The following is a 19,270-nucleotide window of genomic DNA, read 5'->3' on the forward strand; positions in this document are numbered from 1 at the left end:
TAAAACGTGTTTTTGAGAAATTGCTGTGTTAAACCCATATATGTAAGGGATACTGTATGGCTAGGTGGTCGTTGTTGGGAGATAATTCACCGACAGGCTAGGGCGATTAACCACCGACACGAAGCAGGGATGGTTCACCCTGAACGGTGTAATGTTAGACGGATTTAGTAATGGACGACTTTGCTTCATGGTTTTTGGGGAACTGAACGTGAAAGTTCTTCAAAATGAAACCTGTGCATCCGGCCGGTCACTCAAGCGACTACAGCGCTGGAGACTTTAGTGGCAGCCAATGTGTTAATGTCTTTATGCTATTCCTTCATTGCAGACCAGTGTGCAGAGTCCAGCCTGAAGGTGAAGAGGTTTTGGAGTCTTAAACAGGAACCTGAAAACCACCTGGATATCAGTACGTTTCATGGTCTCTCTCTCTCTCTCTCTCTATCTCCCTCTCTCTCTCTCTCTCTCTCTCTCTCTCTCCCTGGCTATTTTTCCTTTTTTATTGTAAGGCTAATAGGCACGATCAATTTATGCTATACGATTATGTGTTGGTAAATTAGAATGTTTAGGGCAAATGGCATTTTATGAATGGGAATAAACTTATTTGGAAATAGAAAATGTATTTGCAGCAGAAGTTTGTCCATGAAATTATTAAATGGTTTTCTCTCATTCTATATTTTCCTCCTAGACTTGCTGCCCCTGCCTGTGTGTAAAGAGGAGGTTTCCCCTGAACACAAGGAGAAGAGCTCCAGTCTGGTCCAGGAGGAACCACAACCTCCATACATTAAAGAGGAACAGGACGACCTACTTCAAAGACCAGAGGAGGTGATGACGTTACTACCAGTGAAAAGTGAAAGTGAATTTAATGATGAAAACAGAGAGACAGAGGCTGTAGACAGCACCTCAACTAAACACATGAAAACACAAGCTGATGTAGTGGACTGTGGAACATCACAACCAACCAGAGATGAGCAGCCCCTCTCTACACACTGTTCTGAATCTGGTCAGTTGGCTGTAAACACACTGGATTCACACAAGGCACAGAATGTGGAAGAACAAACATTGTCTTCAAGCCACTTGCTGTCCCAGGACCAGAAACTGTCAACACAAACTCACTCCACAAAGAGCCAAATAGGAAAGAAAGGTTTTGGTTGTACAGAGTGTGGCAAAATGTTTGAACAAAAGGGACATCTGAAGAGGCACACACTTGTTCATACAGGGGAAAAGCCCTTTAGTTGCAAAGTTTGTCGTAAAGGCTTTTTTCAAAGTTGTGATCTAAAAACACACATGTGGACTCATACAGGGGAAAAGCCCTTTAGTTGCAAAGTTTGTCGTAAAGGCATTAGTCGAAGTTATGATCTAAAAACACATATGAGGACTCATACAGAGGAAAAGCCTTTTAGTTGCAAAGTTTGTCATAAAGGCTTTAGTCAAAGTCGTGATCCAAAAACACACATGAGGACTCATACAGGGGAAAAACCCTTTAGTTGCAACATTTGTGGTAACGACTTTACTCAAATGACCAATCTGACATTACACATGAGGACTCATACAGGGGAAAAGCCCTTTAGTTGTTCAGATTGCGGTATAGGCTTTGCTACAAAGAGTAATCTGAAGTCACAGATGAGGACTCATACAGGGGAAAAGACCTTTATTTGCAAATTTTGTCATAAAGGCTTTAGTCAAAGTCGTGATCCAAAAACACACATGAGGACTCATACAGGGGAAAAACCCTTTAGTTGCAACATTTGTGGTAAAGACTTTACTCAAATGACCAATCTGACATTACACATGAGGACTCATACAGGGGAAAAGCCCTTTAGTTGTTCAGATTGCGGTATAGGCTTTGCTACAAAGAGTAATCTGAAGTCACACATGAGGACTCATACAGGGGAAAAGCCCTTTAGTTGCAAAGTTTGTCGTAAAGGCTTTAGTCAAAGTTGTGATCTAAAAACACACATGAGGACTCATACAGGGGAAAAACCCTTTAGTTGCGACGTTTGTGGTAAAGACTTTCGTCAAATGACCCATCTGAAAGTACACATGAGGACTCATACAGGGGAAAGGCCCTTTAGTTGCAACGTCTGTGGTAAAGACTTTAGTGAAATGACCACTCTGACAAAACACATGAGGACTCATACAGGGGAAAAGCCCTTTAGTTGTTCAGATTGCGGTATAGGCTTTGCTACAAAGAGTAATCTGAAGTCACACATGAGGACTCATACAGGGGAAAAGCCCTTTATTTGCAAAGTTTGTCGTAAAGGCTTTAGTCAAAGTTGTAATCTAAAAACACACATGGGGACTCATACAGGGGAAAAACCCTTTAGTTGCAACATTTATGGTAAAGACTTTAGTCAAATGACCACTCTGACAAAACACAAGAGGACTCATACAGGGGAAAAGCCCTTTAGTTGCAAAGTTTGTCGTAAAGGCTTTAGTCAAAGTTGTGATTTAAAAACACACATGAGGACTCATACAGGGGAAAAACCCTTTAGTTGCAACGTTTGTGGTAAAGACTTTAGTCAAATGACCCATCTGAAAGTACACATGAGGACTCATACAGGGGAAAGGCCCTTTAGTTGCAACGTCTGTGGTAAAGACTTTAGTCAAATGAACACTCTGACATCACACATGAGGACTCATACAGGGGAAAAGCCCTTTAGTTGCAACGTCTGTGGTAAAGACTTTAGTGAAATGACCACTCTGACAAAACACATGAGGACTCATACAGGGGAAAAGCCCTTTAGTTGTTCAGATTGCGGTATAGGCTTTGCTACAAAGAGTAATCTGAAGTCACACATGAGGACTCATACAGGGGAAAAGCCCTTTAGTTGCAAAGTTTGTCGTAAAGGCTTTAGTCAAAGTTGTGATCTAAAAACACACATGAGGACTCATACAGGGGAAAAACCCTTTAGTTGCGACGTTTGTGGTAAAGACTTTCGTCAAATGACCCATCTGAAAGTACACATGAGGACTCATACAGGGGAAAGGCCCTTTAGTTGCAACGTCTGTGGTAAAGACTTTAGTCAAATGACGACTCTGACATTACACATGAGGACTCATACAGGGGAAAAGCCCTTTAGTTGTTCAGATTGCGGTATAGGCTTTGCTACAAAGGGTAATCTGAAGTCACACATGAGGACTCATACAGGGGAAAGGCCCTTTAGTTGCAACGTCTGTGGTAAAGACTTTAGTGAAATGACCACTCTGACAAAACACATGAGGACTCATACAGGGGAAAAGACCTTTAGTTGTTCAGATTGCGGTATAGGCTTTGCTACAAAGAGTAATCTGAAGTCACACATGAGGACTCATACAGGGGAAAAGCCCTTTATTTGCAAAGTTTGTCGTAAAGGCTTTAGTCAAAGTTGTAATCTAAAAACACACATGGGGACTCATACAGGGGAAAAACCCTTTAGTTGCAACATTTATGGTAAAGACTTTAGTCAAATGACCACTCTGACAAAACACAGGAGGACTCATACAGGGGAAAAGCCCTTTAGTTGCAAAGTTTGTCGTAAAGGCTTTAGTCAAAGTTGTGATTTAAAAACACACATGAGGACTCATACAGGGGAAAAACCCTTTAGTTGCAACGTTTGTGGTAAAGACTTTAGTCAAATGACCCATCTGAAAGTACACATGAGGACTCATACAGGGGAAAGGCCCTTTAGTTGCAACGTCTGTGGTAAAGACTTTAGTCAAATGACCACTCTGACATCACACATGAGGACTCATACAGGGGAAAAGCCCTTTAGTTGCAACGTCTGTGGTAAAGACTTTAGTGAAATGACCACTCTGACAAAACACATGAGGACTCATACAGGGGAAAAGCCCTTTAGTTGCAAAGTTTGTCGTAAAGGCTTTAGTCAATGTTGTGATCTAAAAACACACATGAGGACTCATACAGGGGAAAAACCCTTTAGTTGCAACATTTGTGATAAAGACTTTAGTCAAATGACCACTCTGACATCACACATGAGGACTCATACAGGGGAAAAGCCCTTTAGTTGCAAAGTTTGTCGTAAAGGCTTTAGTCAAAGTTGTGATCTAAAAACACACATGAGGACTCATACAGCGGAAAAACCCTTTAGTTGCAACGTTTGTGGTAAAGACTTTAGTCAAATGACCCATCTGAAGTCACACATGAGGACTCATACAGGGGAAAAGCCCTTTAGTTGCAAAGTTTGTCGTAAAGGCTTTAGTCAAAGTTGTGATCTAAAAACACACATGAGGACTCATACAGGGGAAAGGCCTTTTAGTTGTTCAGATTGTGGTATATGCTTTGCTGACTCGAGTAATCTGAAGACACACATGAGGACTCATCCAGGGGAAAACCCTTTAGTTGCAACGTTTGTGGTAAAGACTTTAGTCAAATGACCCATCTGAAGTCACACATGAGTACTCATACAGGGGAGAAGCCCTTTACTTGAACAGTTTGTAGTAAAGGCTTGTTTAGTCAAATGACCCATCTAAAATCACACGTGAGGACTCATACAGGGGAGAAGCCTTTTACTTGTACAGTTTGCGGTAAAGGATTTAGTCAAAGTGGTGATCTAAATACACATGTGGACTCATATAGTGGAAAATCTTTTTAGTTGCAAAGTTTGTGGTAAAGAATGTAGTCAAACGTGTAGTCATCTGAAATCACATATGCAGACTAGAACATTCAGTTTAATCCAGGATGATAATGACATATGCTAAAGCATAGGAATCACGTAATCTGACATAATCTGAGAACCAATTGCATGACTAAATAAAATAAACAAGTTTTCTGTTGATTATTCTTATTGTGTGTGTGTGTGTGTGTGTGTGTGTGTGTGTGTGTGTGTGTGTGTGTATATATATATAATTATATATATATATATATATTCTCTTTCAAGTCCATATTGTGTTGTATCAGTATCAGTATACTTCCTTACGTTCTATTTACCATTTTTGTAGCTAAGGAGAAATGTTTTGTTTTGTTTTCCAGGATGATATTGACATATGCTAAATCATAGGCGTGTGTGTGTGTGTGTGTGTGTGTGTGTGTGTGTGTGTGTGTGTGTGTGTGTGTGTGTGTGTGTGTGTGTGTATATATATACATACTCTTTCAAGTCCATATTTTGTTGTATCAGTATACTTTCTTAAGTTCTATTTACCATTTGTGTAGCTAAACGTAGTACAGCTAGTGTAGATTATGCTCAACACAAGCATTAAATGTCATTGACAATGAACGGAGAGTTTACGTCATATGTGTCTGAGCAAATCGGCATCGGCATGTCGGTGGGAACCGTTGGCCAATAAGGGACAGATCATTGAGATCAACATGGAATTAATTCTGTACTGGCCATATAAGGAGCATGTCTTGAGTGTACAGGGTTTGATGAGTTCAGATTAACATGGAATGTCAACAGGTTAGCTCCATATGGAGATCTAAGGGTGGTAGCGGGGACATTGTCTTTAGTGTACAGGGTTTGATGAGGGCCCAGGTAGAGCCGGGCCTGTTGAGAACTCTATTTTTCGCCAGCTGCCGGAGGTGGCTGCACTAATAACTTTGACAAATGAAGTGCCCCCTTTGGAAAAAAGTATTCCCCCCTGCTGATTTGTGCCTGGAGACGGCACTGATGTTACATTTGCAGACTTTAAAAGAATACTGCGTGTTTTTGAAGAGAGTGAGAAAATGAACAAAGCTGATTCTACAGATAATGTGATGAAGACATTATGTGAAACCAGGCCGAGGCCCCACCAAGGCATACGCTGGTGTAACAGGGTGTGGTATTTAAGGATGGTAGCCAACTACGCCACTCAGGGAGTTTCGCCCCGAGAGATATTTATAAAGACCTGTTTCAATACACCAGTTACTTAGGTGACTCTCCACACAGATTTGTGTACACATTCAAGTTATATTTAAATAATAAAGGCAGAAACGTGGGTTCGAATATATCAAAAATACAAAATACTTTAATTTATTCATCATCAATTAATTATCAACAAAAGGGGAATGCATTCACATTACAATATTATTAAGAGCAATGAGCAAACCAGGATATCACAATACTACAGAGACTAAAGCATGGGTTCCCAAAGTGGGGTTCGGGGACCCCTTGGGGTACTTGAGGGAATTCCAGGGGGTACCTAGCTCAATTAGATATAGGAACCAAATGGACCCATAGGTCTAACTCTGAAAGTGTACAAATGGAACAAATGGACCATTTGGTTCCATTTGTACACTCTCAGGGTTAATGGGGGTCTGTAGAAATGTCATTAACTGGGGATCCTTGAAATTAAACGGGTTGAAAATCACTGCTAGAGTCGTCAAAATCTTCTCTTATGGGGGTCCCTGGCATATATATATTTTTCAAATGGGGGTCTGTGGGCTCATATAATTTGGGAGTCCTTGACATGAAAAAGTTTGGGAACCACTGGACTAAAGTGCTAGGGGCAATAGGAGGAGGGCCGGTGTTCCCGTTAACTTCAGACCGCATCAACTGTCGCCGTAGAGACGGACCCACAACGGCAGATGTTGTTCACGGCGACATAATGCGTAGCTGTCCGCGTCAATGCCTGTTTTTTCCCTTTATTTTTAATCACAATTCCAAACATATAGCCTACCGTTGTGATTCTTGTCTAAAGCGTCGGGCAGGGCCAGGGGCCCGTTCCACGAAACTTGGATTAGAGATTAAGCCGGGCTTTAACACATATCCTGGCTTAATTAACCGGTTTCATGAAAGCTGGTTGATCTTGCCAGATTAATTTAACCAGTTAACCTGGATATGTTGAGGCTTGATTTGGTTTCATGAAAGTGATGCTACATTAGTTACCATGGAAACTAATGCTTTGGACTTAGCCTGCTCCGGACCAGGCTAACAGCCAGGTTTAACCTAATCCTGATGTCTTTACTGTTCATTAAGCAGTCAAACTGATCACAAACCAATGATGTTTTCCAGATTTATTCAATTATTATGGGTTTATGTTGCCTTATTTGTATCGGTCTGCATTAAAGGACTAATTTAAGCACTATATAAAATCAAATAACCAAAATATATAGGCTGCACAACATCATGACAGCTTGTGAGCTTGTAGATCAGCTGCTTTTGGTGAATGTTCCCCATGAATAGGTTTGCTGTCGTGCAAGTGCACGGTTAAGAAGAATTATTATATTATATTATATTATTATTTATTTTTTTGTAAAAGTGAAAACCACTAAATATTACCATTACTCATTGTTTTACAACATATTACCATTGTAACGTTTCACCCAATACATACTTACACCTAGAAACCCTATTCAAACCTATTTAGGTTCATCCTACGGTGGACATGTGTGCCTGAAAAGGAATCTTTGAAATGTTTCATAGTTTTAGAAATATAGTGCTTTCAAATTTGAGACATTTATAGGCAGATAGTGGCACTTCAAAAAATCACTTTCACCTAGAAACTCCATTCACACTTTGTAAAATTCAGCTTACTGTGGAGACACATGCTGGAACTTTTTACTTTGAAATGTTTTGTAGTTTCTGAGTTATTTAACTTAAACGCCCAATGCATTCTCAATGGCAATAGCACAAACTTTGGCATGCTACATGAACCCATGACCCTCACCAGTCTGGTCCCTGTCTGGACAACAACCCCCTTCCCCAAAGGTAGCTCCCTCAGAGGAGGGAGTTATGGCCAAATATCACAATTATGCTTACATTATTAAGAATTCTGTTTTAAGTTAATAGTAGTGGTAAAATGTAAACTATATTTTTGGGGTAGTTAATCATTCAGTCTATCCACTATTGAGAGTATGTTCTCTCTTTAATTACAGCAGCAGTATTTCTTTTAGAAGCTTAAGTCCTTGTATCAGTAAGTCTTGAATAGATTAGTAAAGATAATGAGATATACAGAAGGGGGCTGTAATGCAACTATTAAGGATGCAAACTGCCTTAATACCCCATGAAGAAGAAGGATCAGTAAATCTGTGATCCACATAATGGGTCTAGAGACAAAAAGCCAGACTGTCTATTAAGCCAGGCTTGCTGATCCTGGCTCGCCAAATCCGCCAATTCTGAGCCTCGCTTGGCTTTAGTGGAACGGAATAAACCAGGCTGTAAAGATCAGGATTTAAAAACCCTGGCTTTGGCCTAAATCCTGGATTAGTTAATCCAAGTTTCGTGAAACAGGCAGTTGTGTGGACCAGCCAGGTTTTGTTGTTGTTATTGACAGTCACAGGAAGAAGGGGTTGTCCGACTCTTCCTGTTTCTCAAATAATACATTAAAGTAGCTTTTATAAATGATATTCGCCATTGGAGTTTGATTATGTGTCACGTACATTAACCATGTAGCCCAGCCTTTCTGACGGGATTCTAACACGTGCTGTTCTCAGCATAAATTCACCAGTCTGGAGCATAGTCCGATGTGCCATTCTATCCACGATGTTTTGTAACCATAATCAGATCATAGAGTAGAACCATGCAGCCATTAACGCACAAAACCTTCATGGTCACTAGGTTAAGTTGAGACCTCATTCACCACACTGATTTGCAACATAGCTGTTAATACCGATTTGTTTCTAAAAACATCTCTCACCATCATCACCTAAATTCACTTTAGAGTCATTGGTCCTCATTCACAACGGCGTTTACACTCATAACGTGACGTTACGTGAGCGGAGCGTGAGCGGACAGGCATTTACGTGGATTCCCACATTACGTGGGAATTCATGGCCATCTCTGTGAACTTGACAGTGACGTTGGTTGGTCGGAAACTCCGCACATAGCTACGCCAGCTCTCATGGTAGTGTAAAGGCCATACGCTTGCTGAATCAATAAATAGTTCCCAAATCTCAGATAAAATATGTAGGCATGTATCCCCAACATTGGTCAGCACATTAAAAAAATATGAAAAAGCCAAGTATCACTTGTATGCCTAAATGCATGCATTCTAGAGGCAAGTTAGCCTAGAGTCCCATACAGAAACTGCCCCTGCAAGCCAGACACCTTTTTATTTATTTATTAGGATATTTCTAGCATGCGCGATTGCGCTGCTCACTCGACAGCTCTCTACTCGCAGTGCAACACGTTGTGAGCTTGTAGATCGGCTCTCGCGGACTCGTGCTGCATGTTAAAAAAAACCCTCACAATTATAATAACAACTACACTTATCTGCATTCTGCACTGTACGAATCCAATGTTGTTTAGTGTAGTAATGCCTGCAGTAGGCCTATTTAAATTGTTTTGTTATGGAGCTCCTTTGAGTCAGTCTGACTGTCGGTGTGTGTATAGCAGCATGCTGCCGCTGAACCGAGTCCAATCTGGGTGAAATTCACATTGGAAAATTAATATAACGGCACAGTGAGCCCGGCCCGGACAGAACATGGCCCGGCCCGACTGACTTTTAGCTCTAATGCATTATATGGTTCACGAGACATGCCGGTCTGACAGACAGACAGCAGTCACGAGCCCTATAAAAAAATTAAGTCCACATTATGGTATCAGCACGTGCAATTTGGCCATATCATTACGCATCTTTTTACACATCATTTACACTGTGGCGTATTTCTCCTTGAATGAGGACCATTATGTTATACAGGCTGGCTACAGAAATTGTAAACAATAATTGAAGCATTATAGGTTAGACAGTTTGTTTATAATGTAGTACTTTTAGGGGGATTAATCCGATATGATTAATCAGCAATATGATATTCCAAAATCATAATAAAATGAATCGGGAATATTCAATGCTATTTCAGCGCATCATTAAAACGTCTCTTCTCAACGTGAGTTGTTGAACCGCTTGAATAAATTAAATGTAATAGAACTCCCTTTGCATATGCAACATTCAGATATACAGTAATACCATGAATCAAATAAACTGCTCCAACGAAGATTGATTGTATTATCAAAAGGGGTGTTTATTATATCAATTACTGATTACAAATGATATAAAACCACATAGCAATGAGCGAGCACGTCATGAGATTGTTTCCATTTGGACATGAGCCACAAAGAAACAATTAAATGCGTATTGTTTTATTGCGTTAGTCAGGCCGGTATGCGATTCGTTGTTGATATAGCCTGCACAGAATATGTGTCAGCAATCAAGGGCGAACGTGCTATCTGGTCCCGTCTGATCGAACGCAATACACAACTGAAATAGTTTCGCTTTTAAAACACGTTGCATGAATAAAAAAATAAGAAGCACAGAAAGAAAGAGGTAGGAGACGAGGAGGAGAGTAACGCCTCGCAAAGAGAGAGAGGTTGAGGCTTGGTGGTTGGAGTGGTTCAAGATCCCAGTGGTATTATAATCTAATAATAAGGGAGCTTTTCTTTAGACTACATACACTTAAGATGTCTATCAAACCAATGTCGTTTTGAGGCTGGATGTTTCTCAAACAGTCTCCGACCCACCTGATTGTAAGTCAGCCTTTCCACGGAGATCCTCATGAGTTCATTCACTTGCTCCAGATGCTGTGCGCGAGGATAACTTTACTCTTAAGTTAAAGTATAACAAGTCGATCACTGTCTCAGAGTAAAACTCGCATCAAACTGGTATATTAAGGACTGCTCTCAAAGTCCTAGAGTTTCCTATACGCCGTTAGACTAGGCGGTTGTCCTCAGGCCGACTGCCTGTCTGCGTTGGCCAGCTGTGCGTGGGCCAGCCGGTGGTGTTTCGAGTCGCGACCTGCTCCGCAGAGCTACCGCCGTAAGAGAGCTCAAAGTATAACAAATTGGGGAGCCGGATCGAGGCGACCGCTCCTCAGAGCTTCCGCTGGACAAGAGCCTGGTGTCTTGGTTTGACACACATTATATCAAAAAGCGTCTCACACACACCATGGGAGGCGACTTTCTTTGTCCTTCCCCAAACTGGTTTAAACCAGTTCTTAAACTGCTAACTTAACAAAACAGTTAACAGTTAACAATTAACAGTTTTACGACACACCGGAATCTTCCTGTGGGTCATTATTCATGCCTATATTATTATATTATATATATATTATTATATTAGGGGCGGCGGTGGCTCAGGGGTAGAGTGCCTGGATGGTAACCGTAAGGTTGCCAGTTCGAACCCGGGCTCCCCCAGAGTTACTGTCGAAGTGTCCTTGAGCAAGACACTGAACCCCTAATTGCTCCCGATGTGCTAGTTGGTGCCTTGCATGGTTTCCGCTGCCATCGGTGTATGAATGTAATGCACAATCTCTGTAAAGCGCCTTGGATAAAGGCGCTATATAAATGCACCATTTACCATTTACCATTTATATCTTCATTGACCATCTCGCCTTACACTCCTCTGAGTGTTAAAACAGCTCCACGTGCACGTCGCACACACACACACACACACACACACACAAACGCACACGCATTTCCCCCGTCACAAATCAGTGGTTAGAAGATGAAATAGGACAGCAAGCAATCAACAATAAGAATATTACACTTTTCATCAGATGTGCGTGTCTGCTGAATAACACATTTATCAGTGGTGTGTGATGTGTATCAAATGTCCACACTCGGCGTGCGTGTCTGTTGGTGTTCGTGCGTAGTTGCATGTGGCGTCAGAGAGTCTTCTTTTGCGGGTCAGTGTTCGGTCACAAAAGTCAACCTTGTGGTCACCCCAGATAGCGTGACAATTGTCCGTTCTGGGTTTAGTCAGTAACCTGCACTCAGCAGTGGTGAAACAGGGGGTCAAATTGAGGGCTATGTTTTCCTTTCATTGTTCAGCAAATTGCACCTTATCAATTAACCCCTCCTCACGCTACAATAACATGACCCCATAGACAACACACAAAGATCAATAAAGAGGCCACGTAAATCAGCCAACCACAAGTCAAGTTATTTTATTTGACACATCCCATACATAGTAGAAACGAGTAAAATTCTTGCCTTGCCCACTGTTCTACAGTGTGTAACAAAAATGACCACAAAAGGGCACACTGTCTGATGTCAGATTGCTCTTGATCACCTCAGGACAGTGGTCGCAGTCTGCTCCTCTGCAGGCCCGGTTTGGCCATCGGGAGGGTAACAAGAATACTCGCCGCATTTAGCGATTTGGTGAGTTAACTTGAGGATTCGCCGAAACGTTACGAAACCTCGCCGAAACGTGACGAAAACTCGCCGCGGGGGCGACGCTTCTTCACATTCTGGCGAGTGTTCGTCACGTTTCGGGGCACTTTTAGCAGCTTTCTGTTGCAAGTTTCTGAATGTTCTCAGAGTCCGCAGGCTGATCTACAAGCTCACAACGTGAGCTCATTCTGGCGAGTTTCCTTCACGTTTCGGGGCACTTTCACCAGCTGGAGCTGCAAGTGGCTGATCTACAACGTGTCCGGACGCGACGCGTTGTGAGCTTGTATATAAATAATATAACTCTCGCTATTTTTCGTGGCACAACAACTATAGTTCCCTCAGTGTTTGTGTTTTCTTCACTTTCCGGGGCACTTTCAGCAGCTGCAGCCTCTGCTAGCTACTGTGCTAACGATGTGCATCCAATCTGATCCATGCACAAAACAAAACAAACCAGGGTTGCCCCATATCGTGGATGTGAGAGTGAAACAAGCAACCAGGTCCCCTCATTAAAAGAAGCGACTATAAAAGGCCACACGAGCACTTCAAAGCTATATATATCGTCCACTAAACAATGTGCTTATTTATATTATGTTGGCTATTTGAGAATAGACGATCTACAAGCTCACAAGCGTTCTACCATTATTTACAAGTAACTTCAGAAAAATAAGCCCAATGTGGCTTATAATAATAAGACCAGGCAACATTGCAGAGTAGCCTATACGGGGTATAAATATAATTGTATAGGGCTGAGTTCTTTGTAGACTATATAAATGAGTCTTTACTGTCTAGTCAATGTTTTAAACTGGTTCTGTAGGTCAAGATGCATTTTTCTTATGATCTGTTATAAGTTGACACAATGACTTTGACTCTACAGTAATGTAACTGTTCAGAGAGGTCAAATTCTATCTAAATGATAGTTTGTGATTTATCTCCCTATAGGCTACTGCATCAATAGCACCCAATGGCAGACACTGTTTTGCTTTGTTGGCAACTTGGTCATAGCTATGTTAATATTGCCTGATTGCCTAATTTGTTTACTTAGATGAATTGTAATTTCTCACATGCTAATATCTCATTAGCAGTAGCCATCATCATCATCATCGTATTCAGATGTAATTCAGTCAGGAAGTAGGTCTATTAGAACTGCATTTTCAGAACGTTACAACAACAACAACAACAGGAACTCTGTGTGGTCGACTTAGCATACCAAGTGATCAATTGCATTCGAGGCTAGCTACGCCCAGCAAACTTGTGGAAGCTGAATGCTTTTGCATGCTTTTATTGTGTTATTGTGAAGGCAAAAGTTTCTGAATGTTCTCAGAGCCTGCATCTCCCGCATGCTGGGGATGGCTGATCTACAAGCTCACAACGTGTCCGGACGCGACGCGTTGTGAGCTTGTATATCAGCTATTTTCAGCACGGAACACATTGCACGGCGAAGAATAAAGATGTCTTTTGTTGGCCGTTCGTGGCGATAATAACCAACTAAGCTATTTGAAGCTATTTTTCGTGGCACATTATGTTTAATCAAGCAAGTGTTAGGAGTTGGGACAGTGTCTGTCAGCGTGCATGATCATCATGCAGTAGCTAGATGCGCGCTCCAGTGGCGAGAGCTGACTGGAGCAAGATTGCTTTATTTGCCATTCTTTAATTCCAACTGCAGCAGCAGAAAAAAACGAAATTGCGATGTGCTGAGTGCACGGGCCGCAGCAGCATGGGTCGCGCAGCTCGCGCTGCCACAAACTTCTCTTTACATCAGAGAAAAAAAGAAAAAGAAGAAAGCGACCGGCGACTTCTTCAGAAGCAAGAGGAGCACTAGCTAGATGCGCGCTCCAGTGGCGAGATCACTTCCCCTTTCGGCGACTCTTCGTCACTTTCCAGGTCGAGTTCTCAGACAGAACTCGCCGCGGAAAGTGACGAAGAGTCGCCGAAAGGGGAAGTGATCTCGCCAAAGATGAAGAAGACTCGGCGTGGCGAGTATTCCGGTATTCATCGGGAGCACCGGGACGATTCCCGGTGGCCTGCCTCCTAGTGGCCTGGCCAGCAAAAAATAAATCTCTCCTAAGCTCAGGCCAGGCCAGCCACAGTCAATTTCAATTCAATTCAGGCAGTGTTGCTGCAGCACAACTACGTTGTGTATCAGATGGTACATTTCTCATGTGAAATTACTGTAAAGGCCCCCAAAATGTCCCCCAAGGGCCCCCAAAATGTTGGCGGTGTGACCTGCCAGGGCGTATAACTCCCGGCCTGATTTGGAGTTCCACTCCGGGCCTGCTCCTCTGTATCGGTTTGTAACCTTTCCTGTCCATGTTGATGCAGCAGGTGACATTGGTTGGCAGTGTAGAAATGCACCATATATTTTGGTAGGGTTGAACGTATCATTTAGCAGCTTTAACTTATCCAGAGTGACTTACAATAAGCAAGGTAAACAATAAACATGCATCAAATGCAGAGAGACAAATGTTGCCTCGGTACCAGAATAACAAATAATCTACACATTGAAACTACATAGGATAGTATATAAATAATGAACCTAGTATCTAAATAGCATTCCATCTCAAATTAATTGTAACCTTTGCAGAAGTATGCATGGTCATCCAGACTAGGTCAAGAGCAACAAGACAGCTGGTGATCTTTTCTTTTATCCCACGATGTTGTAACACATTTTACACCTAGTGCCAATTTCCTAAACTGTAATCCTGGGTGCTACTCACCCTCTGCCAAACTGAGCTCATGCTTCAATGCATGAGGAGCGAGCAGTTTTTAAAAAAACCAAAAATAACCCCCAAACTGAGCTCATATGCTTCAATGCGTGTTCTGTGTGTGTGGCTGTGCCTTTAACAAGTCCATTGCAGTGCTGGATTGGAGGGTGGAGCCAGAGATGATGAGTGGAAGGGGAGACACCTGGCCAGTGGCCATTGTCTCTCCACACACTATTTAAGAGACCTGCGCTCACAGCAATTCAGCGCTGCATTTCTCCACAGGCTGCAGGGGTGGCCGCAGGAGAGCACCCTTGTTATTTTGTTTGTTTGTTTCGGTTCTAGGTTTTGGGCAGCAAGTTTCCCTGCCAATCCAAGTTGGAAACTTTAATTCAATTTCTTCAATTCTTTTAAGTTCCCACAAGTATGTAGAATAAATACTTATTTTGGATTGTCCTCCGGTGTGGTTTCCCCCTTTTCGTGATGGCCTCAGAGCCAGACATAATAATGAGCAGTGTTTTTAAACAGAAAATAAGCCCCAAACTGAGCTCATGCTCATGAGGAGTGAGCAGTGTTTTTAAACCGAAAATAAAGATGATTGCTGTCCAAACAGAACAGCGGAGAACAGTGGTGCATGTGCAGGGAACACAGGCTGGGCACAAATACATCTCACTTGGGTTATGGTTGCTAATGCCTATGCGCACATCCAGTGACACCATAATGCACAAGATGAGCATTGAATCTGAAAGAACATGAATACATTGTTATTCATGTATTTTTTAGTTAAAGTTCACTCGCAGTTACGTTTTTGTATCGAGTTGTGCTTGAAATATACTGTAATTCTGCAAACTGTTGACAAATACTTTTAAAAAATTAAAGAAAGAATCTGCTCTCCATATAAAGAACTTCAAATGTTTCCTACCCATTCATCCACAGCAGCTGACCTTCCTGCCTTCCCTATGGTGACCTCCCCACAAAAGCGGCAGAGATTTATATTATTCAATTAAGTGAAGTCAAATGTTTTGCTTTTGGTGCGGCTAATACAATCAAATATACTGTACATGAAGCCTATACCAGAGACCTCCGTTAACGCAATGCCAAGGTTGGCCCTTGTCATATTGATGTCGTCATTCGATGTAGTCGAATGTATAAGAGCAGCTGCTCGGCAATCTTAAAATACAGGTTAGTGTTAGCTGTGTTCTTTTAGAATGTGAGAAATTGTTACTAGGATATAGATTATAGGCTATACAATTACTTTACTTACTTTGCATACAAGCACCCCACAAGATGTCGCATCCCTTTGGCGAGGATGAGAGACGGTCTCACACTGCCACCGTGGAATGGTGCCACCGCCTCTCATCCTTCGCATATAACAAGCTCTGAAGAATAAACAAAACTGTTTGTTATGTGCACGTCAGAAACCATTGAACATATTTACAATGATGCACAATAAATCCTGGATTTACTTGCCTTGTTGTATTTTCACATTGTTTCACCTTCTGGGGTGTAGCTACCATTGGGTCCACAGAAATGCAATTGTTTTCTCTGGGATACATGACCTTATCAGCAGATAGGATACATTAATACTTCAAAATAAAAGTTTTTTTGCCCTTTCCCTAAAAATAAACATATATATATATACTTTTTTTTTTTTTTTTGAGAAAGGGCACTTTCTGCAAAAGGGCAGGTGCTCCAAGCCCCCATTTCTTATGATGAAGGCGTGGTGATGTTCATAAAAATGAAGCAATCTGCTCATTGGTCATAATGGGGGGGGGGGGGGGGGGGGTGTTGTGTGATGAATATGTCTTTGTTGAGCCTGTAGTGGTGCAGGGTTGTGTAAACCGTACATTCCAGAGTGGCCCAGTGAGAAACAAGGTAACTTCAGTTAAGCAAATCAAACGGGAGATAGGGTGACACCCACTGGCCAAAAGAGGCACATTATTGTCAGCAAGATTTAATTGTCATACTGAAAAAAGATTTAACCAACTTGACAAGTTTAACTAATTCTACTTTACAGCACTGGTCTGGGGGACTGAGCTTCAGTTTACGATGCTTTTAAAACATGGGTGCCCTCCAAGCCTTGCAAATCCTCATTAGAGACCCATTTTTTTCAGGGACTGACAAAACAATCATTTATAGTTTTAACAGAGCAGAATGTTATATTGCTGTCTGGAGGTGAGCTGGTGAAATGGAGATGTTGCTCAGAAATAGACTCATACTCAATAAAAATTGTGACCTTGTATTATTATTATTAAATGAAGGCCAAAAGTTCTGCTTTTAACTACAGTAGTATACATACTGGGTAGCACAGAACTAATTGGTTTAATTTGCCATCAGTGGACTTTGATATCCCTTAATACTTAGCTGATTCTAGTACTTATTAATGGCAATCTGAAATGAACTTGCCTCACCTACAATAGGACAAAAATAGACTTTACTGGAGACAAACACAAACATTGCAGGAGCGTCCGTCTGCCCTTAAAGCCACTTACAGATACAGTACACCGTTCTAAAAAGGAGCTTCATAACAGTTTACAGCAATCCATCATCATTGATTGGGAAATTCTATCCTCTTTCTCTGTGTTCTTAAGGAGCCGCAGATGGCCACAGTGTAGCAGAGAGGTCTCACCAACAGCTCCCACTGTCCAGTTGTTGATTAGCTGTCCAGCACAGGAGGGAAAGTCCTGAAATGTGAGGTACTGTCTGGAGCTTTCGTTTCCCCGTCTCAAAGCGGAAAGTGATGCCTCCACAACACTAAACACACGTTTTAAGTTGTAAAACTGAAATTAAAGAGAGAGAGAAATATAGTACAATGAATAACTAGAGTTTAATATTGGATCTCAAAACTAAAACAAGGCCCTCCTGTATAAAGAGACTGTAAACTTCTAAATTGATAAGACCAGTCAACATTTAGCTTTATTACTCAGCTTTGTTGGCTACAGATTGGTCAATCATGGCATTCAGCGGTCTGTTATTTCCGGTGTGCCATCTTCTTCCAATAATTGTATTGACATTGTCAACCAATGCACTCTTCTATGGTCCTACCCGACATCGAAATGTCTCAATGAAAGAGTAGGGAGCCCACCTCCAGCCTCCTCTAGATGTCCTACTCTACCATACAGATTGGTTAAAATAATGTCTTATTCATTTAACAGTAAATAATGATGATGATAATAATAATGTAGTCCCCTTAAGCTGTTATCAGTATCACTACATTTACAAATACATTAAATATATCTTCTGTGGGGAAGTGCCATATGGCCCCTGGGGAGCAGTTCAAAGTCTTGCTCAGGGACACTTCGACACAGTCTGTAGCTTGAAATTAATGGTGTCAAATGATATATATTTTTGCTTCTATCTAGCCGTGTAACATGCAGGATCATTCATTCCACTGAGATGTACCAAGCTCAGCCTTGCCCTTAAGGAGTTTTAGCCTTTAGATGACTAGATAGTTTATTGTAATTATGCAGAGACCAAAAAGGAGAAAACACACACACACACACACACACAAATGAGGCAACAGTAGGTGGTTGGAAAAATGTTGCTCAGTCCGATATGCATTCTCTTTCAATCCTAGAGATGGAGTTGTACAGTTTCATCAAATTAATGTTCGGCAGAAAGGAGAGGCAACAAATGTGAGGGTACAAAATATATTTACAAAAAAAATACAAGTCAACAATGTACACCATAATAAAACACAATCTACAACTATAAATGCCAAGTCTCTGTGTGTACGTGTGCAACCCACGTAACTTGATCCACAAATTCGACACACTTTCCACCCCACCGCAGGGGGTTCAATGTGGGTCCGTCTCTACGGCGACGGTTGACGCGGACTGAAGTTGACCGGGTCTGATGACAAACTAGAACACCGGCGCCTTGGAGGTGGTGGTGGTGGTGGAGCGCTGAGCCCGAGTGGGTGGCCCTGCAGGCGAGGCCTGGGAGGTGGTGGTGGTCGAGGACCGCGTGCGGCACCGAGCTGCCTGGGAGGTGGTGGAGGCACTGGAGCGCCGCGAGGACGCGGACGCCACGGAAGCACCATCATCCGCTGTTAAAAAAAAAAAATATCATCATTTGATGTGCCTTTTTCCCCCAATAAAAAAATATTTACAATTATTTATTGTGCCTTTTTCCTTGTTTAACAACATCGTATATTAATCTACATTTAGTTAATCTACATTTGTATGGAGCAACCCACACGGAAAGGACTTATATGTTACATATATGTTAGACATATATGTCTAACATATATGTAACATATATGTTAGACATATATATTACATATATGATAGACATATATGTAACATATATGAAATTGGACCCCCTGAACATATATGTGCATATATGCACTTATATGAACATATATGCACATATATGCACATGTACATATATGTACATAAATAATATAATATAATAATAATAATACAATTATAAATAATACAATAATAATAATAATATAATAGCAACAATTTTATTTACACAGAAATTGTGTATGTGGTTTGGGAACCAGTGATGTAGCCTATTATATGTATAATTACATAATCTATATCTTTA

At 41.5% G+C, this 19,270-nt stretch overlaps 2 protein-coding genes across 2 annotated transcripts in view; both read left to right on the plus strand.

Annotated features, from left to right (window-relative positions):
• Positions 1 to 4,703, plus strand: part of LOC310860714 (uncharacterized protein) — a 22,231-nt gene extending 17,528 nt beyond the window's left edge. Inside the window, exon 2 of the mRNA XM_083767825.1 lies at positions 4,528 to 4,703. The gene's annotated coding sequence lies outside the window, so the exon portion shown is untranslated. The remainder of the gene's footprint in view (positions 1 to 4,527) is intronic.
• Positions 1 to 17,331, plus strand: part of LOC310860072 (uncharacterized protein) — a gene marked incomplete at its 3' end in the record, with an annotated part of 50,463 nt that extends 33,132 nt beyond the window's left edge. Inside the window, exons 4-6 of the mRNA XM_083766834.1 lie at positions 326 to 403; positions 683 to 1,320; positions 17,308 to 17,331. Coding sequence (XP_083622960.1) covers positions 326 to 403; positions 683 to 1,320; positions 17,308 to 17,331 — 740 coding nt within the window. The remainder of the gene's footprint in view (positions 1 to 325; positions 404 to 682; positions 1,321 to 17,307) is intronic.
• Between the last annotated feature and the right edge of the window lie 1,939 nt (positions 17,332 to 19,270).

The sequence above is a fragment of the Protomyctophum parallelum genome (genome assembly GCF_964188405.1).
Source record: "Protomyctophum parallelum genome assembly, chromosome: 6".
NCBI classification, from domain to species: domain Eukaryota; kingdom Metazoa; phylum Chordata; class Actinopteri; order Myctophiformes; family Myctophidae; genus Protomyctophum; species Protomyctophum parallelum.